The 27,509-nt window shown below is 26.5% G+C and overlaps 1 protein-coding gene across 2 annotated transcripts; it reads left to right on the top strand.

Moving 5' to 3' along the window:
• Positions 1-159: 159 nt before the first annotated feature.
• LOC145828442 (uncharacterized) lies at positions 160-27,308 on the top strand. 2 transcript variants are annotated; one of them, XM_082936212.1, is made up of 14 exons: positions 160-274; positions 12,282-12,489; positions 15,062-15,300; positions 16,409-16,514; positions 16,881-17,038; positions 18,336-18,459; positions 18,613-18,743; positions 19,463-19,642; positions 20,218-20,273; positions 21,852-21,924; positions 22,100-23,058; positions 23,143-23,416; positions 24,888-25,030; positions 25,249-27,308. In XM_082936212.1, exons 2-14 carry the CDS (start codon positions 12,322-12,324, stop codon positions 25,521-25,523), a joined length of 2,886 nt encoding a protein of 961 aa, XP_082792338.1. In that variant the 5' UTR covers positions 160-274; positions 12,282-12,321; the 3' UTR covers positions 25,524-27,308. The 2 variants fall into 2 exon arrangements, with proteins under 2 accessions (XP_082792338.1, XP_082792330.1); XM_082936204.1 differs by having other exon boundaries at positions 22,100-23,416.
• Positions 27,309-27,509: the final 201 nt, after the last annotated feature.

The raw sequence follows: 27,509 nt of genomic DNA, 5'->3' as shown, positions 1-27,509 counted from the left end.
TATTACCTTTAAATATGTGATTTTAACCATAAACAAAAACTTAACTTATATAAACAAATATTAAAAAATAATTCTGTAACACTTACACACTATGCACTAAATAAGAAAATATAATAACAATGAATATTTATAATACCAACAACTTTCTTTCTATTTAAAAATTTACTTTTTATATTTCAAATACTTTTCTAAGTCTAACAGTGTAACTATAAAAAAGACAACAAAATTTACAAACATAAAGAAACAAAAGTTTAGGAATCCTCAAAAAAGAAGAGTAAGTTTACTTGAATTAGTAATCTCAGCTTATAACTTATATACTAAACTCTCTGTTAAAATAAATACATCTGTAACTTAATTTTTACATGAGCATGCTAGAAAAAAAAAGTTTGTAGTTACTCAGAAGTTAATTCAAAGTAGTAAAATTAATAAGTAATCTAATTTAAAGAACAGCCTAAATAGATGCTTCAATTTAGACTGAACCACTGCTATTATAACCAAACAAATCAACTTTTGAACCAAAACTTTTGAGCATAAAATAAAAATTGTATTAACTTCTTGAACAAAAATAAAAAACGAGTAGCAATAATCTTATGCTCTTATACTTATGGCCTTAGTAATCAGTATTAATAATTAGTTTTAATTCATTCTGGAACCTTCCAAATTAACTTATATTTTCAAACATAATGGTAACTCAGTCTATAATTTAATATTTTGGTAGGTTAAGACTTATGACCACTCTTGTTGTTAAATCTAGGCAGAAAAACGTTTGTTTCTGAAGACCTCATATAATAATTATGGGTATTTTTTACACTTTTAAAGTAATCTTTGAAGTAAGCTAGTAATAAATTATTGTTAAATTTCAACATAAAAAGATCTAATTTATATAGATACAAGCTTTCAATGTTTAATTAATTTCTTCTAATTTTCTTACACTATTATCTTATTTCTTATAATGTGTGCATCTAAGTGCTCTGTTTATGAGAACATTGATTTGATCACATTTATACATTTTTATTGTCTCTTCCCCAACACAACGAGCCATATCTAAAATTGCTTATAAACAGAAAGTTATAGAAATATGATGGATTTTAATTAAATAAATGTTTTGATTTATACGATACTGTATGTTTTATAAATTTATTTTTAAAGTTTCTATGTGTTCTTTCTACTTTCAGTTTCTGTCTATAATTATTCCCAAATATTTGTCACTATTTGTATTTTTAATTACTGTTTTACCTTTTTATACAACAAGATTTATAGTTTCTGAAAACTATTTTTACTAGATGTAAAATTATACTCTTGGTATTATTAAGATTTACTTAAAATTTGTTTACCACAAGCCAGTCTGGTACCTTTTTTGTTCTGTATTAAAGTTTTTACTGTCATTTAAGTATGTGTTTTTTTTAATGTATTGTATAACATTGTATAATCTGCAAAGTCAAGGACGCTAAAACTAGTATTTTTCTGTAGGTCATCTATACATATTAGGAATAATAACAGTCATAACACTGAGCCTTGCGGTACCCTATATTCATTTTTTTTACAGGTTGAATCATATCCTCCAAAGCTAATGAACTGTTTACTTCCATTTAGATAAGAAGTAACTAGTAAATGCATATTGCCTCTTGCAGCATAATGTTCCAATTTCATTGGTAAGATGTTTCTATCTACACTATTGAATGCTTTACTTAAATCAAAAAAGACCCACAAACTGAGTTTCTCTAATCAAAATTGGACAGTACCTCTTAAATAATTTCTGACAAAGCCAAATTTGAGAAATGATCCTTTTTTTGTTTTTTTGCTGTTTACCAATTAGATTAAGAAAAATCCCTTTTTTTTTCATCATTTTGCCTGATTCTGCTGATTTTACTGGCCCACGATAGATAGGCTCCTGCACTTGAAATAGTTTTATATCAAGCTTTTAACATTTAATCTAATATATATATATATATATATATAAAGGTTTATTTCAAGATGTAAAACTCAAAGAGTTCAGTGTGAAAGATTTAATTTATCAAGTTGAATAACTTTATTCTATATATATACATATATATCACAGATGTTCTTGTGCTAAAACTTTATTTCAACTAACGGCGTTTCACTGCTCTCAAATAAATTTAAGAACAGATCTACGGAGTCTATAAAATGTTAACACACATTAGAAAAAAAGCAGAAAAAAGCATGTATAAATTATGTATAGTGTTTATCTAGGTAGTAACTATAAATGGACTTTATGGTTTAAAAACAAAGTTTGGGATAAAAGCATAAAATTATAAAATTGTCTACAAAAAAAAACAAATTTAATAAAAGTAGGCACTAACCTCAAAAAGCTCTAAGAATAGACAGGTTTTAAAAATGAAAATTAAATTGAGTTGTGCAGAAATGTTACGTCATAATAATTTTAACAAGTTGTTCAATAATTTATACAGCTTAAAAACATGAAGTATTAAACTTGCAAGTATATGTAAGTTTTGTGAAATAAATTAGTACATAAATAGACAGAGTTATTTAAAGTAGAATCGTCGGTTATGGGGACAGATATTCGATAAATCTTGCCGCTTATTCAGAAGTAGGTCTTTATCTTCTGCTGCAATTACTGCTCTTTCTGTATTGCAAGTTGGGCAAATTCTACTTACTCCGTTGGATGCATGTTTTATCTTTGAAACAATACTCCACTCCATGTTTGGCCTTTTACCGTACCTGTGAAAAAATTCCAGACATAAGCCGATAAACGCGTGCTTTGATTTTTATTTATATTTTTAAAAGTATGTTTATGATTAGCGTATCTATCCTTGAAACTACCTGCTGTACTTCCGATATAAATTTTATCTGGGCCCTTACTTTCAACTTTAACTTTATAAATTACATTTTTAATTAAACAATTACCTTTTAATGGGCAGTTATCTTTGTTTAATTTACGGCAATTACATGTTTTAGGCATATTACTTAACTTATTACCATTAGGGTTAGTTGGTTTTGAATATTTATTTATAGTTTTATTGTTATGCATTTTGCTTATACTTTTAGCGCTATTATCACTTACTTGTTCTAAGTTTTCTTTTATCATTTTAGAAATACTTCTAGTTATACGTTGATTATTATAATCTACACTATTGTTAGTACTATTGATATGGATATTTTCATTATCATTAATATTAAAGTTATCATTATAGCTTATATCTTTAATGTTTAAAGTTTTAATATGTTTTACATTATTGTTACCATAATTAAATTTTTTACTATTAGGATTATCATTATTATTACTGTTATTAAAATTATTATTATTATTATTACTGTTATTATTAATTTGATTAGTATAATTAGAAATATTGTTCATATCTACGTTATTACCAACTTTATTACTAGAGTTATTATTTGTATTAGCTTTGATATGTCTATTTTTAAAATTTGAAATTACTGTTTTGTTGTGCGATTGTATTAAAGTTTTAACATTACTCATGCAACTATAAGAAATTTTAACTGTCTTTCTATTAGAAATTTTGTTATAAAAGTGGCTATCGGGGAAGTGTTTATCGACTAGCTTTAAAAATTCTTTACCTAAGTTTATATTAACTGAAGAGCAATATGGAGGATTATACCACATTATATGTCGGTTACGCGGTTTTTTGCGTTTTTTATCTACATCTAATTTTTCATACTTTAATTTACATTTAAAACCTCGATTTTTTAATTCATTTTCGTACGGTGCTTTTATTTCGTTAAATATCTTTTCATTCGAAGAGAGGGTACTTAGACGTTTTTGTGTCATTACCGGGAGGCATTTTTTTACATGGTAAGGGTGGTCAGAATTAATATTGATAAAGTTTAATAAAGAATTCGGTTTACGGTACGGACGGTAAGTATTATTAGATAAATTTAAAGTAACATCTAAAAAATTCGTTATTTGCGCTCCTATTTCTAAAGTTATTTTAAAACCGATATCAGACATCAATCTAAACGTTGACTTTTTAATTTTTTCGTAAACAAGAGGTTTTGAAAGATCAATAACACCGAGTCCATCATCTCTATACAACCCACAATTATCAAAAATACTTTTGAGTTTATCTAGGATGTATAAGCCTACAAGATCGCACACCTCCGCTCCATGAAAACTACCCATTGGTATATCAAAAAAACTATCGGTATCATTTTTCTTCCATACATCATCACCCGAAAAAAGCAAAGAGTCGCACGAATGGAATATAATGTCTGTATCTGATTTATTAAAATTAGAAAATTGGGATGCATAATCTAGTGCGTTAATTAAGTGCGCTTTTGTAATAGACGGGTAAAATTCGACGATATCAAAGCTAATAAAACGCTTACTACTTTTATTGTTAATATTATTAAACCATTGTAATAGTTCACCAGTGTTTTTCCATTGGATTAGACTAGTGGCTGTTCTTACGTCTTTAATTATACTAGTTAAAATTTGTTTAGATATTTTACCAATATGCGTTTTACTTTTACTTATTAGTCTGCACTTGACTGTTGCAGGAAAATTATCTTTATGATCCTTTACTGTTATATATGCTTGCGATCTTTCTAACTTAGGTATACGTTTACCAGTAATATTATTTTCATTTAAAAGTTCTTGTGCACGGGAGTCTATCGTATCAGCCGGATTATTGGTACATTTTTTATAGTTTTTTGTGATATTATCTAAAAGTAACTTATCATAATTTTTTGGACTGATTTTATACAAATTATTAGTTTTGTCTGCAAAAATAACAAGTTTATTAGACTTTTTTATAGAATTAATCTTGTTACGTAAATTATATTGAAAGTTATTAGTTTTACCGGGTTTAAGTTCAATTTTATTAATTAAATCAATTAATTCAGATTCAAAAGGTATTAATTTTACACAGATTGGTGCCGACTTTTTAGTCGGGAAAGGCAAAGATTTACTTATTGTACTTAATTTACTTGTGTTCAAATGAGCATCAGAATTATCGGTAACATGGTTTGTTTTTATACACAACTTTTGTTCGTAATAAAATGCACGCCATCTCATCTTTTGGATGAGGGCGTTTGTGTAATGAAACAATCTAACCTGATAAGTGTGCTTGTTCGCCAAAGGGATGTTTTTAAGGGAACCATCGAACTCAAGTACTTCAAATATGCTTTTTTTCTTAGGATTCAGCATTCCTCAGAGATCCTCCAATACAAAAGTACCAGGGAAAATTATAAGATGTAACGTAATAAGGCGTTAAATCCTGGAGATCCTGATAAGCTAAGCTTATCGGAATGTATATCACAGATGTTCTTGTGCTAAAACTTTATTTCAACTAACGGCGTTTCACTGCTCTCAAATAAATTTAAGAAGTTCGATGGTTCCCTTAAAAACATCCCTTTGGCGAACAAGCACACTTATCAGGTTAGATTGTTTCATTACACAAACGCCCTCATCCAAAAGATGAGATGGCGTGCATTTTATTACGAACAAAAGTTGTGTATAAAAACAAACCATGTTACCGATAATTCTGATGCTCATTTGAACACAAGTAAATTAAGTACAATAAGTAAATCTTTGCCTTTCCCGACTAAAAAGTCGGCACCAATCTGTGTAAAATTAATACCTTTTGAATCTGAATTAATTGATTTAATTAATAAAATTGAACTTAAACCCGGTAAAACTAATAACTTTCAATATAATTTACGTAACAAGATTAATTCTATAAAAAAGTCTAATAAACTTGTTATTTTTGCAGACAAAACTAATAATTTGTATATAATCAGTCCAAAAAATTATGATAAGTTACTTTTAGATAATATCACAAAAAACTATAAAAAATGTACCAATAATCCGGCTGATACGATAGACTCCCGTGCACAAGAACTTTTAAATGAAAATAATATTACTGGTAAACGTATACCTAAGTTAGAAAGATCGCAAGCATATATAACAGTAAAGGATCATAAAGATAATTTTCCTGCAACAGTCAAGTGCAGACTAATAAGTAAAAGTAAAACGCATATTGGTAAAATATCTAAACAAATTTTAACTAGTATAATTAAAGACGTAAGAACAGCCACTAGTCTAATCCAATGGAAAAACACTGGTGAACTATTACAATGGTTTAATAATATTAACAATAAAAGTAGTAAGCGTTTTATTAGCTTTGATATCGTCGAATTTTACCCGTCTATTACAAAAGCGCACTTAATTAACGCACTAGATTATGCATCCCAATTTTCTAATTTTAATAAATCAGATACAGACATTATATTCCATTCGTGCGACTCTTTGCTTTTTTCGGGTGATGATGTTTGGAAGAAAAATGATACCGATAGTTTTTTTGATATACCAATGGGTAGTTTTCATGGAGCGGAGGTGTGCGATCTTGTAGGCTTATACATCCTAGATAAACTCAAAAGTATTTTTGATAATTGTGGGTTGTATAGAGATGATGGACTCGGTGTTATTGATCTTTCAAAACCTCTTGTTTACGAAAAAATTAAAAAGTCAACGTTTAGATTGATGTCTGATATCGGTTTTAAAATAACTTTAGAAATAGGAGCGCAAATAACGAATTTTTTAGATGTTACTTTAAATTTATCTAATAATACTTACCGTCCGTACCGTAAACCGAATTCTTTATTAAACTTTATCAATATTAATTCTGACCACCCTTACCATGTAAAAAAATGCCTCCCGGTAATGACACAAAAACGTCTAAGTACCCTCTCTTCGAATGAAAAGATATTTAACGAAATAAAAGCACCGTACGAAAATGAATTAAAAAATCGAGGTTTTAAATGTAAATTAAAGTATGAAAAATTAGATGTAGATAAAAAACGCAAAAAACCGCGTAACCGACATATAATGTGGTATAATCCTCCATATTGCTCTTCAGTTAATATAAACTTAGGTAAAGAATTTTTAAAGCTAGTCGATAAACACTTCCCCGATAGCCACTTTTATAACAAAATTTCTAATAGAAAGACAGTTAAAATTTCTTATAGTTGCATGAGTAATGTTAAAACTTTAATACAATCGCACAACAAAACAGTAATTTCAAATTTTAAAAATAGACATATCAAAGCTAATACAAATAATAACTCTAGTAATAAAGTTGGTAATAACGTAGATATGAACAATATTTCTAATTATACTAATCAAATTAATAATAACAGTAATAATAATAATAATAATTTTAATAACAGTAATAATAATGATAATCCTAATAGTAAAAAATTTAATTATGGTAACAATAATGTAAAACATATTAAAACTTTAAACATTAAAGATATAAGCTATAATGATCACTTTAATATTAATGATAATGAAAATATCCATATCAATAGTACTAACAATAGTGTAGATTATAATAATCAACGTATAACTAGAAGTATTTCTAAAATGATAAAAGAAAACTTAGAACAAGTAAGTGATAATAGCGCTAAAAGTATAAGCAAAATGCATAACAATAAAACTATAAATAAATATTCAAAACCAACTAACCCTAATGGTAATAAGTTAAGTAATATGCCTAAAACATGTAATTGCCGTAAATTAAACAAAGATAACTGCCCATTAAAAGGTAATTGTTTAATTAAAAATGTAATTTATAAAGTTAAAGTTGAAAGTAAGGGCCCAGATAAAATTTATATCGGAAGTACAGCAGGTAGTTTCAAGGATAGATACGCTAATCATAAACATACTTTTAAAAATATAAATAAAAAACAAAGCACGCGTTTATCGGATTATGTCTGGAGCTTTTTTCACAGGTACGGTAAAAGGCCAAACATGGAGTGGAGTATTGTTTCAAAGATAAAACATGCATCCAACGGAGTAAGTAGAATTTGCCCAACTTGCAATACAGAAAGAGCAGTAATTGCAGCAGAAGATAAAGACCTACTTCTGAATAAGCGGCAAGATTTATCGAATATCTGTCCCCATAACCGACGATTCTACTTTAAATAACTCTGTCTATTTATGTACTAATTTATTTCACAAAACTTACATATACTTGCAAGTTTAATACTTCATGTTTTTAAGCTGTATAAATTATTGAACAACTTGTTAAAATTATTATGACGTAACATTTCTGCACAACTCAATTTAATTTTCATTTTTAAAACCTGTCTATTCTTAGAGCTTTTTGAGGTTAGTGCCTACTTTTATTAAATTTGTTTTTTTTGTAGACAATTTTATAATTTTATGTTTTTATCCCAAACTTTGTTTTTAAACCATAAAGTCCATTTATAGTTACTACCTAGATAAACACTATACATAATTTATACATGCTTTTTTCTGCTTTTTTTCTAATGTGTGTTAACATTTTATAGACTCCGTAGATCTGTTCTTAAATTTATTTGAGAGCAGTGAAACGCCGTTAGTTGAAATAAAGTTTTAGCACAAGAACATCTGTGATATACATTCCGATAAGCTTAGCTTATCAGGATCTCCAGGATCTAACGCCTTATTACGTTACATCTTATATACACATATATATATTATATATAAAATAAGGTTAATATTCAAACTTGAACACCTTCTACTGAGCCCATTTGATGGGCTTTTATATAATTTATTGAAATGAAGATTTTAAAAATACTGGAACATATGTTTCATAAAGACAAAAAAGATTGTCTTTAATCTTCAGCCAGTTCAAATTTAAAATAAAAAGCACTTTGGTAAACAAAGATGCAAAAGTTTACAAAAAAACAAAACAATATGATGTAAGAATTGAACATTGTACATTACAAATATTCAGTACAAAAATCAATCTACCATCTAACTAATCAATTAACTTTAAAATACTTCAAATATTAATTAAAACAACAGTTTAACATAATTAAAACAACAGTTAATTGACTATAAAATACTTCAAAATTTGTTGTATTTTAAGAGGAGCTTTTTCATATGTCGACAAGACGATATGAATTCACTCCTCTTATTTAAACAACCTTCCTTTTTTAACGCATACATAAGGCTGTTGATTCTTTTAAGCACAGCCTACAAACAGGGTTGTTACCATCTGCTATTGGCTGTGCTCTTTTTATCACCTCCCAAGTTAATTAAAAATCAATGTTTTTGCGCCTAAGGCTGCAAACATACTTCTTTAACATACTTCTTTTTACGCAATTATATATATATATACATATAATTTTTTAATTCAAAATTATAAAGCAAATAAATAAAAAAGGTTTATATACCATTTGCAACTCAGAATACATAAATTAAGGTTACTCATTTCCATTTTATTTATATTTCACAAGCGTTTTTGAAACTACACTATAAAGTTTAATTTTCGAAGGATAAATGAATTTGAAGAATATTTAGTAAGTAGACAGTTTAAAAAAAAATTTAGAAAGCTTTATGGTGTTTAAATATAGGATTTAAACATTAACAAATTTTAGAATGTAACAAACAAAACTTAAGTAAAATTATGTTAATTAGTAACTTGTATATAATTTTGCTTTTCCACTTAGTGTCATTTGTTTGTTTAGCTTGGGCTTTTCTTTCTCAATTATTGTTGATTCCATGCTGTAGAGCAGGGGTCAGCAAACTGCGGCCCGTGGGCCCGGCAACATTAAGTTTTTTTTTCAACTAGTTTAATATTTTAATTTTCTCAAAAAACAAAAATTAAGTTTTAGTATTATCTTTAAAGGATAATCTATCGCATCATTTTTATTTATTTAAAATATTATCATTAAGTATATTTTTAAAGCACATAAAAAACGTTCCTCTTTTGACCTGCCGACCCCTGCTGTAGAGTTTGCTCTGCTTTCATGTTTCAGACTTATAAACTTGCTTGAGACCTGTTCAATATATGCCTCAGGGTTTTGATTTTTGGCAATATGGTCATGATCTCAATCGAAGTTTTATAAAAAGTTTAAGGCCATAGGGGGGGGGGGGGTAGGCCATGTTTTTTACAAGTTGATCTTATTTTATAGAGTTTTTACTAAGCTTCAAGTTGCTTTTTACCGTTTTAAAAAATTCGAACTAGTTTTTGAGATATGACCGGCCAAAGTCGGGCCGCATAACAGGTTCCTTATGGGGAAGGAAAAACTAAAACGGCGAAAAAAGACTAATGCATTCAAAATCTATCTCCTCCTTCATTTTTTAAGCAATCTTCTTCAAACTTTCACAGTCTATTCTTTATACAATAACAAAAAAACGTTATTTGTGACTTTATTAATTTAAAGTAAAAATACCTTTTTTTTGAAAAAAAAAATTTTTTTTGATAAAAAATCACTTTTTTTTTTTTTTTTGTCATAAAATTTTTATTTTTTTAAATTATTAAAATTCACAAATAACGTTTTTTTCTCATAATGTAAGGAACATTTCCTGAAAATTTGAAGAAGATTGCTTGAAAAATGGAGGAGTAGATAGATTTTAAAGCCCGTTTTTAAAAACTCGAGAAAAACGGCTTTAAAGTTACCCTTTATATATCCTTTATAAAGACAACCCTTTATATAACCAGTCATAAAAAAAAAAAGTTACTTAATATTTTTAAAAACTAAAAAAAGCATCTGAAAGATTATGAAATTTACTATAATATAAGTCTATATGTTATTTTTGGTCAAAAAATGGCTTCTACCCCCCCTATGGCCTTAATTAAAAAACAAAACTAACTTGTTTTAGACATTTTTTTTTAATGTAGGACAGCTATGTCAATACCCCTCTTTAAGTTGTCGCTTTATACCTTATAAAAGATATTTAAATAGGTACAAAGAGTTTTATTGATATTTGCACCTCTCGTAGCAAACAAATAATGAATATCAGAAACCAAAAATTCCTGTAAAAATGATTGTAATGTGCAATAAAAAGCATGCAGTGCAGATATTTACATAAGTTACAGTTTTTCTTTACAAAAACTAATTACACTTTATTATATAAAATATTTTTTGAAAAAGATACTCATTGCAAACTTTTTTGTTTGCAATGATATCACTTAAACTGTGAAATATAAGATATTTCTCATACAAATTAAAATTAAATTTACTTTTTAGATATACTGGCTTTGTTGAGTAGAATTGTCCTAATGTCAATTCTGTAACATTTAAACATTGTAAGATAAAAAACCATATTGACTTATGAATCTAATATCAGTTTTGTATATGTTTTTTAATACATACAAAAATATAAACTGCAATTTTTTTATTCTCAATTTCTCTTAAAACTAAAATTTTACTAAAAAATTATCTACATTTTTGTTGTTGTAGCTAAAGACCTGAAATGTATATTATTCTGATGGCAGGACAGTTTTAGTTGAAAACCAAAAGTTTTGTTTATTAAAGTTTAGCAATGAAAATTTGCTAAAGTTCTATTGATGATATAAAAAGTTAGTAAGTTTTTATTTTAATTTGATCTGATAAAAATACAATAAAAAATTCAGAACTAACCTCTCACTGCCTTTCTACAACCAGCTCAAATTTTTATCAAACATGCCTTAAATACTTAAATGCTTTAATTTATTGGAATTCTTAATTGTCATAAAAATAATAATCAACATAAAAAGTCAGAAAACGTTTTTTTAAGTTATAAAATCCTTAGGGGAAAGCTTTGATATTATTCATGGACTCACTTAAAAAAATAAAGAAAATTGATAGAAAGTTTAAAGAATTTTTTTTTAGAAAATAGTAGAATGAGAAAGTAGCCTTTTTTAACCTCAGTTTGCAAACCTATTTAACTCACCAACTTTGATCTCCTATGTCTCAGAAGTTACTTAGAATATTGTAAGCAGAAAAAAGTTTTTGTTATCTAAAAAAGACTCTAAAAGTTTAGATAAACTTTTTTTTAAACAAGGTTGACTTTAATACAGCATTTTTTTATTTTAAGTTGTTTTTAGTTTTATTAAAGTTATAAAATTATTGTTAAATACTGTTTTTTACTTTTGATTTTATCATGGTACTATTTTCAAGGTAATTTTTTTAAAGCTTATTTTTACCATAAAAAATACAGTATTGTTTTGTTGTCTTATTAAAATTAATGAATACCATTTAACTATTCAAAATATAAATTTTAAGCATTTGTTAACAAAAGATCCTAGTGAAACAAGTTCACTGGAATATATAATATAATAATAACAAATTATACAGTATCCTTCTTTTATTACACTGACAAACGTAGGTATATACATGTATTCATTAAAATTAAAAATAATTGCTATAGATTTTTATAGATTTTACCATTAACCTATAAAAGTCCGTTAACACACATAAACATATGTCAGTGTAATAAAAGAAGGATACTGTATAGTTTGTTACTATTAAATACCATTTATACATTAAGTAAGCAGATAAAGTATGAAAGATTAACATTTTATTAGGTTCAAGTTTAAATGAAACTTATTTGGATCGAAAAAAATAATGATAGTAGGAAGCAAACCATTCAATTCTATGGTTGATAAGTATCTAACTGGAAAGAAAAATGTTGATGTCAACGATGCAAAGTTGTGTGATACCCTTAAAGCTATAGTATCACATGCCTCAAAACAGTTCAGTCAAAAGAAAGGCAATGACAGACTTATGGTCCAGGTATAAAAGTTTTTATTAATTTTTTAATAAGTGATTTTAGAAAAACAATTTTAAAGTTTGAATGTTAGTTGTTAGAGTTAAAAAACACATTATTAGTTTATTTTTAGAAAACAATATGTCTGTATATGTTCAAATTTAACTATTTTTTCAAAATGATCAAAATATTATTTTAAGGTCTATCAGTTTTATAAAACAAAAAAAAAATTAAAACAAATAGAGAGCTAATCAAAAAAGTACTGTTAGTTTATTTTTAAACTAAAGTTATTTGAAAACTTAAATAAACTTCAAGTTAGCTTGATATCTATACACTTTTATATGTAACCACAATTTTTGTTGAGACACAATTAAGTTACTGTAATAATACTTATAACTCAAACTTTTTGAAATATCGAGAGTGATTTTGCCTGTTTTTTATAATTAAAGTGTTTTAGGTAATTGGTTATGTCTATCTAAGTTTTAATACAATAAATTGTAAATTAAAAATATTGTTTTATTTACTTTAAAGTTCTTTTTTTTTGGGCTAATGACAAATAATTGAAACTTTTTGCTACAAATAATTAGTTTAGTCAATTTCAACCTTCCAGCTGCTTTTTACTGTTTTTAAATTTTGAACTGATTTTGGAATAGAATAAAAAAAATTATTAAATTATATTAATAGGTTTGAATTATAATACTTAAATTTATATTAATGTTTAAATTATAATTGCTTTAATTGATTTTTATTTTTTAAATAGTTATTTAAAATTATTGGGGTTTTTTTTCAATTTTAAACAAGAATTATATTTTCAAAGAAATATTATTATTTATAAATTTTATATATAAAAAACTTGTTTTATTTATTTAATTAAAAATATATTAAATAGTATTTGGTTACAATCATGCAATGATAATATATCATAAAAATTTGAGGACTATTTAGATTATAATTACTTTGAAAATTTTAAGAAAATTGATAGTTGAAATATACATAAGTACGTTTTAGAACCTTTATACAAAACTGACTGTTTCTCATAACATGTTTAAAGTTTTATATTATGTAAGAATTAAAAGTATAATTAATACTTTTAGCTTTTTTAAAAATCCAATGTTAGTTTAAAAATATGTTAGAGCTCCCTATGATTTGTAATTAAATTAAAGTTTTTTACATAAAAAAATATTGGTATTTTATAGAATAAAGTAGTTAAATACAGCAATGTATTAAAAAAACAGCAAAAACTGAATGTAATGTTGCAATTTATTTTTGCTGATAATAACTACAGTTTATTTAATTAGATTTAAGCTATTATTTTTATAAGTTAAGTTATTAGATAAAATAAAAAGATAGTTTTGAAAAATCTACAAATTTATTGCATATTACATAAGTTCAAAACGTTTTCACATTTACAATCTGTCATTAGTAAACTTTTATTAAACCTAATTTACCTTATTTAAAACCTAGTTCGAGTTTTATAAAAGTTTACTGAGGACGGATTGTAAATCTGAAAACATTTTGAACTTATGTAGTATGCAATAAGTTTGTAGACTTTTCAAAACTAACTTTTATTTTTTTCTAATAATTATTGATGCCGTAGAGAAACCACAAACAAAAAAAGTTGACCGTGTCCTGGACTGATATAAGCATTTTTACATATATCTTGCCCAATAAATTGAATTTTAATCAAATTAGTTAGTATTTATTATAAATTTCTCTATTGAAATAGTTTAGTAAAATTAAAAATATAGTAATATTTATTGAGTACCATTTGTATTCAAATAACATTTCTTAAATACATACACTATATTGCATAGTTAGACCATAAACAAAAATATGGTAGATGGATATTCTAACTCTACAGAGACATACTTAGATTTGTTAGATTGAGAGAATTTCACCTTTTTGATAACTAAAGGGTTGGTACAAAACCTGGAGTCCTAGAAAAACATGGAACTTGAATATTTAAGCTAAAAAACTTGGAAAAACCTGGAATCAGAGAATTTTTTTTTAATCTAGAAAAACCTGGAATTTTGATTGAAAATCACTAAAAAACCTGAAATTTTAAACAAATTTTGCATGTTAAGTAGTAATATTTTGATTTAATCCAAAAAATCTATCATATAGATAAATTTGTTTTGTTATTATAAAAAAATTTAAAGGAGCTTTACAGTTTCAATGTTGTTATACCATTTAACAAAGTATTTTACCTTAACAATTTTGAATTAAAAATAGACCCAAAAACGTGTACTTACAAAAACCTGGAAGAAATTTTGAAAACCTGGAGAAAATTTGTTAAAAACCAGTATGGCAACCCTGTAATTATAACATTTAGTGACACAAAAAATAGTTCAATAAACAGTAAATTACAGCAATCTAACACTAAAAAACAAAAAATTTTAAATATAAAAATAAAAATAGCCTTAATGTTTTATTATGAATATATTACAAATATAGTTCGTAAAATTTTCACTTATTTATAAGTCAAATAATTTAAAGTTTTTGAGTTTAACATAAAAAAAGGTTTAAAATTTAACAAAAATTTCCAAAGAAAATAACTTTTGAGTGAGATTTTTATCTATTTACTCATTCATAAAACAGGTAACTACACCAGGTGGTATTGGAGTTAGAGTTCCAACTTCAATATACGCCCAGCCACCTGTGTCAAACTCCAAGGTTCCACCCAACATCACACTCACCAGAGATAAAGTTCCCGAGTGGCAAGTTCCAACCCATGCGTATGACGATTCAACTTTAGAAGGTGGCTTGTCAGACCAGATTAAATTACCAGCTTGGACTGGTAGATCTTTGTACGACGTGGCAAATGAAAAGCGACTTAAGTAATTAAAAATATGTTGTATTAGTTGTTAAGGTTGTAATAGTTTTAAAGTTAAAAGTTACACTACTGAGTTAGTCTATTTAATTTATAAACTTAACAATTACCTATCTCAAACTAATGATTTTTTTAGGTTTGCATTTTTTATAAATAATTGTTATTCTCTATCTAATGTATAATTATTAAACAATTTTTTCTAACACCTTGTAAATATTTAAAAAAAAATTTAAAATATTTTAATTCTACTTTTAAAATGTTGTTACAGTAAACATTTTCGAAAGTTTTGTATTTTCTCAATAACTTTTCTAGATAATTTACAAATTATTTTATAATATCCAATATTCTATGCAGCTTTGACTTTGTTAGTTTTATGAAGCAAATGCTTTTGAAAGCTTTAAAACAGATATCAAATGAAATAAAACTAAACAATAACTTCAAAGCTTTCGTTTTATTACAACTTTTTCAATGAAATACGACTTATTGAGATAGAATACTTTTATTTCATTTGACAGTCTGAATCCAAACTTTTATAAACATTTACTACGATACACATTAATTAAATTTTAAAATGACTAGTCACTTAATTTAGTGATATATAAATATATATTTTTTTTTAATAACCATAAATAATAAAAAGAATTTATATTAGAAATAGTTGTTTTATTTAAAATAGTTTATGCAAAATTAACTAAGTTTAATTTATCTCTAAATTAATACTGTTTAAATTGTTGATTAGTCACTTAGCCAAAAATTTTAGCTGTGTAAGCTACAATTTTTGTCCATAATAAAAGTTAATTTTAAAAAACAGTATTACTCGAATAGTTTTTTAAAAGTATTACCGTTAACGGTTTAATAATTTCAGTTTCATAAGATAAAAGCCTAAAACCGTTCGTAAAGTATGTAAACTCTTACAAAACTTAATTCAAACAGACAATTTTTAAATATCTTAGTTTTTACTTATAAACTTAGCTTTTTTGCAAATATAAGTATATTTTTAATGATTATAATATTTCAGAGTATATTAAGAACTAAAAAAGTGTTATAATAATAACTAATTAATACAGTTTATTAGTTCTTAGTTTCAAATAGTTGTATTTTTTTATGTAAAATAGGTGTTCCATATGTTTACTAAACATAAGAGATGCTGCAGTAATGGATTGTTGCATTCATAGGACTTGTCTTCATTGTATCAGACGTTGGTTAAGCGGTGAAAGAAAGGTCGGTATCAATAAGTAGTATTTATAAAGTATTAGAAACTTGTTTCTTCACTTAATTATTAACTTTAACAACATTTTCATAACAGTTAGTAGACATAATTTAGTTTAAAAATACTTTTCCTTTAACTTGTTATAAATGTTAAATTCATTAAAGGGAAAAGTTCACTAAATTTTATACTTTGCTGTTCACACTTATTAACAATAATTTCTCACATACCTTAATATTTAAATATATATTTTCAAATACTACGTTTTACAAGTTTGGTTGATATTACGAGCGCTGAGTTTTTGGATTATATATTTTTATGGAATGCTGTTTCCATATTAAGTTTTAATCACATAAATTTTACAATTGATTTCTCCACAGAGCTCCTGCCCGACTTGTAGAAAAGTTGTGCGAGTTGTTTATCACAATATAAAGAAAACACAACATTCCATGATTCAAGTTCCTCAGAACGACGAGCACAAAGAGGCAAGGTATACAAGGTTCTGGAACACCCACTTCGAACAAGATCGTCTACAGCTGTTTGTTCTCTTTTTTTGAGTTGTATACATTTTCTGAAATCTATTAAAATACAAATTTTTGTAATTTTTTTACCACGGAACAAGTGCAATTAATCTTCATTTTTGATATAACTAATTTTTATGTTCTTGATTTCTAGTTTGTAAAAGGATTTATAATTATAATATAGATGTGTGTTTGAGTAGTTAATGTTTTACCTTACAAAATCTGCTGGTGAATTGAAATTGACTATTTTAGTGATAGAAAATCTAATAAAATGTATAGTAGAGCTAAATGTCGTTTTTTAAAAAATGTTTTTGATTTTTTTCCTACTTCAGGTTTTTTATAGGTTATAAAAGTTTAAATGAGGTAAATTCTTTTTTTTTTTTTGTTGAGAATACACCCAAAATATTTTTAAATTTAACTTCAAAACTTATGGCTACTCAAACTGAACAAAAATACCTAAAAAGCGTATATATGACCAATTTTATACACCTTGTTGTTTATATAGTGTTCATTTTAAAATAAACTATTAGAAAAATATTTTTTTAATGACTTATCGGTAATATGAGGGTATACCGAGGGTCATTAAAATGTCACCAGGAAACCTCACCTGGGTTTTCTCAGGCTAGAGTACATATAGTTGGGAAGCTAGAAATATTTTTTTAGCGTTTTTGCAACTATATTTTGGGATTTCCTAATAGCAATTGTTTTAAATATTAATAAGTTTTAAAATAATTTATCGCAATTTTTAATAAACACTACTATATATTGAAGTAAAATGGTAAAAAGAATAGGAATAAATAAATAAGTTTTTCTGACATTTTGTGTGTTTTTCGAAGCTATATATATTAAAAACTAATTAAAGTTTTGTGTAACTTTAATATTTAAGACTAGCACAAACCGGTTAAATTTAAAATTATATTTCTTTTAAAAAACTTAAGCTGAGAATAAACATAACCAGCTTTGAAATAAGAGTTACAACTACACAATTGTATATAAATTTAGCTTAATTTAATAATCACCAAAAAATAAATTCCACTTGACCGCTTTTTCAGTCTTTGTGCATTACAAGTAACAAATATTTTACCATTTTTTGAACTTAAATTATGTACTAACTGTACAAACTTGTACTTTTAAAAAATCATTAGGTTTATTTTGAGTTTGAATGCTTTAAGTTCAAGTAACAAATGTGTATTGAACAAATATATTAAAAAGTTTCAACATTATTTAATTTCCCAGTGCACATGGTTTAGTATGTTGTAAGCATACATAGGACTTTCTATACTTAAGATTTAAAAATAAATAAACTTTAAACAGTAAAAGAGAAACAGAGGAGCTCAAAAAGGCATCAGGAAATGAAAATATGAGCTCATCAGTTTTGACCGGTCTTTCCTTGGACACACTCAGATTGCAACGTATATTGTATGAGCATTGCGTCATTGTGAGTTTTGTATTTTGTTATAACTTATTTTTTACGAATATAAAACAAATCAGCTATGGCAATACTTAAAATTTTGATATTAATAAGTTGTAAGTTTTTTTTTTTTGTTTTTTGTAGAAAACATATTAGAGTTCAATTTATGAAAAATTACAGATTGAACAGTCGAAAGGAATGGCTAGAAAAGATGTTAGCCACTCTTACTTTATAGTTTGCCCTCATGAAGTTTATCGAATTCTTAAATTTATTCGCAAAGAACTTTTTGTTCTTTATGGCTACAAACACAAGTCAGTTTAGAGTTTTAACTTTATTAACCTAAACTCTTACTTTCAAAAAAGCTAGATAAGGTTCACACGTAATTATTTTTAACTTAAAATTTTAGGTAAGTAATTTTTTAAAATATAACTTAAAAGATTCAAACTTATTTTAGATAAATGCTTAAAAAGTAAATTTGATAATTATCGATTTTAAATATTTTTCACTCAGTAAGATACTCATACTCAAAATAAAAGTTGTGTAATACCGTATTGCATACACAAAACAATGTTTTAGGCACGTTTTTAATGTCTGACATTTAAAAATCCGCTGATAAGGTGAATTATACTTATTTTAAGTGAAATTGATAGCTTTTTTCGTTCGATTTTATTTTAATTGCCTGCTATTATTTTATTTGAAAGCTTTATTTGATGAAAAAAAAAATACGCCAATTGTTAACCTTTATACTGCGTGCTGTTTATAACCTAATAAAAAAAAATTAGTTGCCGCAATAAAAATTAAAGCAGACAAAGTAATTAAACGTGTTACGTCTTTAAACTTTGTTTTTTATAACCTTTTTGCTTTGCTAATTACTTTTTTTAATGCTCAGCAGTTATTGCGAAACGCCGTAATTAGTTACTACTTAGCAAAAGCTAATTGAACCTAATGTATTCCGGACTCGTTCTACTTTTTTTTTAAATTTAATTTATCAATTTTTAGCTAATTGTTGTTTGAACTTTTAATTTTGCAGGCACATAGTTGGAGATTTAGCGCAAGCCTTGATACCTTGTCTGCTTGGCTGGCCCGGCCTGCAAACAAGGGAACTTCAGAGTAAAATTGAACCAATTTTAGGAAAATACACAGCAAGATTTATCAGTGAAGTAACTACTGCTGCCCGATCAAATTATAACACTTACGATGAATTAAACACGTTAGTGTATAAATTTTATTGTAGTTTAGTGTTTAAACTATCTTAAAAACATAAAAAACCTTTCTATTATTATCGGAATGATTAGATAATTTCAAAATTTTGTAAGGTCAAAATTCTTAAACATTTTTAAACAGTTTCTTTTTATGTTAACTTATAAGTACTCGGGAATTTATATTATATTGAAAATTAACAAGTTTTTTATTTGTTATCAATTATCACGTTTGACTTAATAAAAAGTTTTAATTGTGTCATAAAATAAATATAAACCATAACTTTGTGCCTCATTGTGGCATTTTTTTGTACTAAGTTAGTCTGCAGTTCTGTTGCTTAACTGTTCAAAGAAGTTGGTTTAATTTTTTTATAAAGGTACTTTTTGATGAAATAGTACAAGTTAAAACTAATTATAGTCTCATAAACAACTATTATGAAATTTTCTAATAACTCTTCTCAGTTTTTACCGGAATTTTCAAATTTAATAGTTTTTTTTTATATATATCCTATGCATTTTAAAATGCCTAGTATGCAGCTTTTCATTTCAAAACATTAACAATACTTACAACAGCTGTAATTAACAGGAATTATGAATATCCATCGTATATTTGCAACGACTGGGACAACAGAGTCACACGCGGTTAGTTGTCATCATTCATTTTTATAAATTTTTGTTTTTTTTCTTATTTAAATACTTTCATGAGACTAATTTGTTTCAGTAATATTTTTTATTCAAAATATATTATAATAGTTTTTTAAAGAATAATATATTAAAATTTAGTTTTTAAAAAAGATTTTTGCACTAAACTAATATGTTTTTGGTAGTTTTTTTGTATAGTTTGTATTATTAACTGTATTTTGTAGTAAGATTTCAATTTTTATCGCAATATTTCCGGCTTTTTATTTTGTAAACAACTTTTTTATAAATTTAAGTTTAAACAGTTTTAACTATTTAAAGCATAACTTTTTTTTTAAATATGATTTTACTTGGATTACGTGTTAAATAAACAAATTATAAATAAGTTATTAAATGCAGTTATGATATCTATATGTACTTATATAGAATTATTTTTCCTACAATGGATTGTATACTATTTTTGTTTATTATTATAGATCAAAATTTTTATTGTTTGTTTGTGCTTTGCAGCTTTTATTACTTTGACAAGTCGTTTTTGATGAAACAATATAACGAAATAAATTCTAATAAAGAAAAAACTAAATAATTGCAAAATTTGTTCTACTAACATAAAACAAACGTTTTTGAAAGTTTTAGTTAAGATAGGTTGTTACTTTGCAAAATTAGCTACAGTATTGTAACGACTAGTTACAGTCACTAAGTATTAAAGCTAAAGTTAGTTCCCGATATTTAAAACCAGGTTAAGTAAAACTTATCTATGCAGTACAAAATCTTGTCTAACTATCGGGTAGGTGTCAAATATGCACGAAGACACTTTTGCACGGGTTGAAATTATTTTTTGTTTTTTTATTAATTTATATTTTATTAATTATTAATATTTTTTAATTTTACTATCACTGTTACCCCTAACCCTTACTTTCGGTCGGTAATTTTTATTTTCTGTTTTTTTTTTGATGTTTTATTGAGTTACTTATTATTTTATTATTACTATCACTGTTACCCCTAACCTTTACCCTTGGACGGTAACTTTTTCCTTCTTTTTAAATTTGTGTTTATTTAAATTTTCTAGTTTTTTTTTTCTCTTATTTTGTATATTTTTTTACTCTCGTGCAAAAGTGTCTTCATGCATATATGACCCGTCCCTCTAATTATCTGCTGAAAAATATATGTAAAATATTGTATGTATAACCTTAAATAGTAAGGTTATAACTTAATGCAGATAATGATGTTTTTAACTTATAACCTCAGAATAGTTCACGTTAGTTTATGCTGACTCAGGTTAGGTTTTTGATTTGATGAGTTGTGACTCTAAAAATTATATGATGCTAATAAAACTAATTATAAATATTTTAATAGCGGAAAAAAATACATTATTTAATTTCACAGAGAAGTTTTATAAATAAAAATTAAACGAATCCTAACTTTAGTTATAGTTATGAATACTGTATAACTATTTTAATTTGCCGAAATCTCGTTAGATTAGTACAACTTAAGTTTGTTACAAAAAATTTGTTTGACATTTATTAGTTTGTTTTTTTATTTTTATACTTGTATAATCAGTATTTTTTTCTTAACTTTTAGAAAGTGTTTCTGAATCTATACCGAAAAAAAATTGGGAGAATCCTATTGTAAGGAAAGCTTTCAACTGTTGCAAGTACGTTTATTCACCTTTTTTAATAGTTAAGAGCTGAATGTTTTTATGGCAACTGCTAGTTTTGCTAGGTGTTAGTTTTAAAACTTTTAAGGGCATTAATTAAATCTATCACTACTTAACTATCACCGCTTCCAGATGCCATCAATAATATTTCATTACAATTTTTTTCAAATAGATTCAGGGTTTGGAACGAAGTCCGCCCGCCCCTGGAAAACAACATCGGGTTGGCGCTTCAATCGGAAATATACCTCACTTCGCTGCAGTTCAGAAACTACGACAGGGTCGAGCCGTGGATGAGCGACGCGCAGAAGAAGTGCATCTCGTGGAACGCCTTCATAAGAATCGACCCGACCAAGCACCACCGCGAGTTCGTTACGCTGCCTCCCACGCAGCAGTCTTTCTACCACAACTTGACCAACAGTTTCACCGAAAGAGACGCTTTCACTACTTCGGTTTACTCTTCAGCTAGTGACGAGTCTTCCTCGGCCAGCTCTACCGTAGCTGATCAGTGGTCTTCCTCTGAATTCGCTTCTGAGCCGCCAAACTCTGTATGCGATGTTGTATCTTCTGCTTGCTTGAATGTATCTTGCAGCTCCATTTTCACCACTTCAACAGCCTCAGGTGAAAGTTCAACGACATCCTCAACTGACTGCTGCAGTGTTGTTAGTGAAGATAACTTATACTTTCGTGGTAGTACTGAAAGTTTTTCGTATAAAATCAACGAACTACCTTCTTCTGGTGTACGATGGTCCGACAATTCAACTGGTAGTTCCTGCAACAAAGAAATTTCTAAGATTGTTCAAGAAAATATGTCTAAAAACGTGGTTATTTCCCAGCATCAGGACTACAACAAATGGTCTTTTGGTCATTGCATGAACTTGCAGAAAAAGCTGTTGCCTGTTAATGTTGCGCAAAAACGTCCGAGAAATCTTTGCTTGAGCTCTTCTAAAAGTATCAAGCAATTCCAAAGAAAAAAACTAAAGTTAGAAAGTATAAGCTCGGATGTTTCTAAACAGAAACGTTTAGATCGATCTTGGAACGTTTGCGAAAATGCAAATAGTTTGTTTCTTAACTGTGCTTCTACTCCGGGTTCTGTTTACAGCTCACATAACCAGAGTTACAGCAATAACGTCGGTAAGAAATATTTACATCCCTCCTTATTACAACCTGTAGCACCTACAGATTTAACTTCTTCTAACTCCAAAAATTTGCTTTCAGACTACAAAATTCGGCAAGTTTTAAAGCGCAAACATACAGTGAAATTAGTGGATTCACAACTTTCAAATTGTAGAGCATCAACTTTGCAAGAAAACGATGCAAAATCATTTGGACAATCTTCTTCTCATTTGCAAAAGTATCAGCCTAAAGGGAAAATTAGCTACACAGGTGTTTATTCCGTGCTAAAATCGGAGTTTAACGAAGTTGATGAGATTAAAAGTGAACCAAATGTGAAAATTGTAAAATCATCTTTGATGGAAAATAGAGATAATAAGTTAGTTAATTTTTTTACACATGTTGTTTAAATTATAAAAATGTTTAGTAATCTATTAATAGTTTTTATTTTTTTTAGTTCAAAACATATAGATGGTATTAAGGTACACTGGAAATATTGTTAACTAAAATGTTTATAAAATAAATTTTTTAAGCTTCATAATGTTTTTTTTTGATAAGATAAAGTATATTGATTTTAAAGGTGGTAAACTAGCTTTTTTTATGAAAAAATATTATTGTAAAGACTTTTTTATTTCAAATTTGTTAAAGTTTGATATATCTTAAATCTGATAATGTTACAATGTACTTAACACAAAAAATTCAACAAGCTTGAGTTATTTTGTTACTTTAATGTGTAACCCCTGTAGATAATAAGTTAAAGTATAACCATTGGTTACGATTAAAATGTGCTCACTGAATATTAGTAAGTTGCTTAAGATTAATTCAACTTATTAACGAAATGCCCTTAGGGTCTCAATAATTTTCTGCTTTCAGTGTCAAACTCTTGTGAACTGACTTTTTGCTGCAATTTTTATGTAAATTCTTTACGCACAAACTAAAATAAGACATTTTTGAATATTTATTACCTATTTGTATTGACCGTATTTGTGTTGAAAATACTTTTATTAAATATCTCTTAGTTTTATTTTATTTTACTATTCTTATTATTTTGAATATTGGAATAGTGTAATTAAACTTCAGATTAATACTATGATTCAGTTCTGTAGGTCACTAAACTTATTAAGGCCATAGGGGTGTAAGGCACTTTTTAAAAAGATGATCTAGGTTTAGAGAGCTTTATCTTATTTATAAGCTGCTTTTTAAATTTGAACTAGTTTTTGAGATATAAGGGTAGTACAAAGTCGGAAAATATAATTTTACCGTTAAATAAGTATTTCAATAGGCTTTTTAAGGACCCAACTAAAAAGACTATTTCATTAAAAGTATATACATCTTATATTTTTTAAATAATTGTTCTCAAACTTTCTCGATCTGATAAACAACCGCACTGTATGATTTTTCTTGAGTATTTTTTTCTTAACTTATAGTCATAAAATGCGCATTGTTTTAAGTCATTAGAATAACATTTTTCCCTGTAGAACAAGGAAATTTTCCTGAAAGTTGAGTTAAATTGTTTTGTAAATGATGCAGAAGAAGGTTTTTAGTGTTTTTTTTAACTCTCAGAAATTATACAATAAGTATTTTTCCCCATGTTTTTGTATTTGACACCTTTTACTAAACAATTTATACCTGAAACTAAAATAATGTCTTAATATAAAGTTTCTTATATACCTTAGAACTTTAGCTCTCAAGCAAGGGTAAATAATATTTTCAAAAAAATGTTGGACTCAATTTTACTGTTACTTAATTACCTTGATGATTGAAAATGCATTAATACTTTGTTTTGTCAAAATAAATATACAGTTTCAGTGTTTAGTTTTTTTTAATATTTAAACACTATACTTTTATAGGTTTCAAGATTTAGAAGAAAAAATAGTTCCTATCCTCATTACAAATGAGCAACTAACTATTTGCCAAAATAAAAATAAAGAAATTGATTCATATTCAACGAAATTTATAAGACATCAGTCTAAAACACCACGCTGTCAACAAAGTAAGTGTAGTGTTAATTTTTTAATAATTTTACTGTTTAGCAGGTCTGAATAATAAAAATGTTATAATGCCTTAAGAATTAAATATATTTCTGATGTTAAACAGTTTAGTCTTCTTTAGCAAACAAATTGTTTTATTAATCAAGAACTGTTTTTTCTACAAACAAATAAACAATTTTTTTTTTTTAGCTAATATTACACACAAACTTACTAAATTCAGCTAAGAATTCCACTGATGATTGCAAATGCTTCAACTCCTGTGCCACAAAGATGGTGAGCAACTCACACAAGTCACCTGTAGCAGTTTCGTTGGGACAAATAAAGTTCGACATCATGTCATCGAGTCACGTTTCATCAGATATTAGAAGCCTGCAACCCAAAAACGTCGTAAATATACCGAGTGATGGGACAGAACAAAGTGTAACTTTTACTCACCCTGTAAACAACATAAGTTCTGATGAAATTAATTTAGTTGTTTCGGAAAATGACGAATAACTTTGAGTTTTTAATGTAACTCGGCAATGGTTTGATAGCTTGTACGGATTGCTCTGGTAATTTTTCCACGAGTTGTCAGTACTGCATACATTTGTATTTTTTAATTTGGATTATTCACAATAGCTTAAAATCAATTGTTGAGGGTAATGGGATAGGTAGTAGAAGTTTTTGTGCATAAGTGACACTTAAATTATGAACTGCTTTTTTATACCAGATCAAAGTTAAAATTCAAAATCCATAATTTAGTATAATAATTATGACTCATTTAAACTTGAAGAATTAAGGGTATTTATAGCTTCTCAATCTAAACAGATCAAAAGCCAGACTGTCAGACACTGCTAAATGAAAGGTGCTTGTAAAAAAAATTTGTAATGTTAAATTAATTATAAAACTATTTTTTAAACAGGTAGTGAATTCATACTAATTGCTATATTAATGATTTTAAATTTTATTAAACTACATAGCATTGTAAAAAGTTACAACATGTTGTAAGTCAATTAAACAAAAAACCTTTTAGTTATAATCAAGTAAATAAATGTAGATTTGCTTTAAAATTGTTATATTGACAGGGTTGCCACTAACTTAGACTAGTTTGAACATTTCTAAAGAAAGTCAGGCTGGTTTAAAGAGTTTTAAACTCAGGCTAGGTTTTTAGATCTGAATGAGATTAAGTCTGTTTAATCAATAGCGTTTTTTTTTTTATTGTTGATTTATATTTTACGGTTAGATTTTATAGTATTTACCTCAATAATATCAGGTAGCTCTACTTTAATTTTTTATTTGAGTGCTAAAGATGAGATTTATGGCAATTCCATAAATAATTAAGGTTATAATGTTGAAAATTAATTTAAGGGCATAGAAGGGAGTAAATTAATTTTAAAGTATATTTTGTTCTTATCTTTTACATTAATAACTAAGCTACAAGTTCCTTTTTACTATTTTTCAATTCACTGTAGTTTTTGAGATTAAAGCAATAAAGTTAAAGAGCTTAATGTATTAAAAAACAGGCTAAAATGGCTAAAAATGCTTTGTTATAAAATAATATGTTTTACTACCAACAAATCTTTAAATTGTTTTCAAACTTTTTTAATCTGATGTTTATAAAACTTTCAAAATTTTGAAAAGGGGATTTTTTAATTTTGAATTCAAAATATCTCTTTTTAAAAAATAAACATACAAGTTTTAGTATGTATTTCACAAAAATTTACCATAAAAAGGTTTCCCCATAAGTTTTTGTAGAAAACCTTCTGAATTTATTTGAATTTTAGAGTTCTACTGAAGTATCTTATATTATAGTATACACTTAAAAATTTTAACGCTTTTACAAATATATATTTCAAGCGTTTTGTAATTAAACACATATATTTTCACTGTCATGCTCTTAGTAAATAAGTTTTTTTGTTTATGTATAACTATACAGACCTTAAGATTAAGAAAAATTGTGGCGGAGAAGCAAAAATATTTTTATGGTGTTTTAATAAACACTAGCTGACTCAGGATAGTTTATGGTGTGTCAGGATTTTTAAAATTAGTGGCAACCCTGTTTTTAGCTCATAATCAAAAATATACATATGATGTGTAATCAGTAAAAAGCAATAAGTGTCTGATATTTTGATCAGTTTCATATTTTTACATCAAGTGTTTTACAACTATCATTAATTTTTCGTTTACCTTAATCAAGATTGGTTAGGGTAATTATTTAAAGGTTGTTTATTTTTTGTGATCTATTTTTCAACCTATATTTTTTTTGCATTGATGTATTCTGTAATAAACTATTAAGTGAGATTAGTTGTATAAAAGCATTATTAAGACAAATAGTTTTATTAAATGCATTTTGTTACTACATTTAGTTGATATTTTCTAATTAGTTTGTGAAAAGACAGCCCAATAAGTTTTGATACTTGATATGTTTTAGTACATATATAAGTACAGTACAAGTACAGCTTTAAGCATGAAAAACATAGAAATGCGACAACTTTATCACAG

Source organism: Thalia democratica, chromosome 1 (assembly GCF_965202585.1).
Source record: "Thalia democratica chromosome 1, ktThaDemo2.hap1.1, whole genome shotgun sequence".
Taxonomy (NCBI): domain Eukaryota; kingdom Metazoa; phylum Chordata; class Thaliacea; order Salpida; family Salpidae; genus Thalia; species Thalia democratica.
Note: the sequence above shows the minus strand (reverse complement) of the source record. Positions and strands in the feature narration are given on the sequence as shown.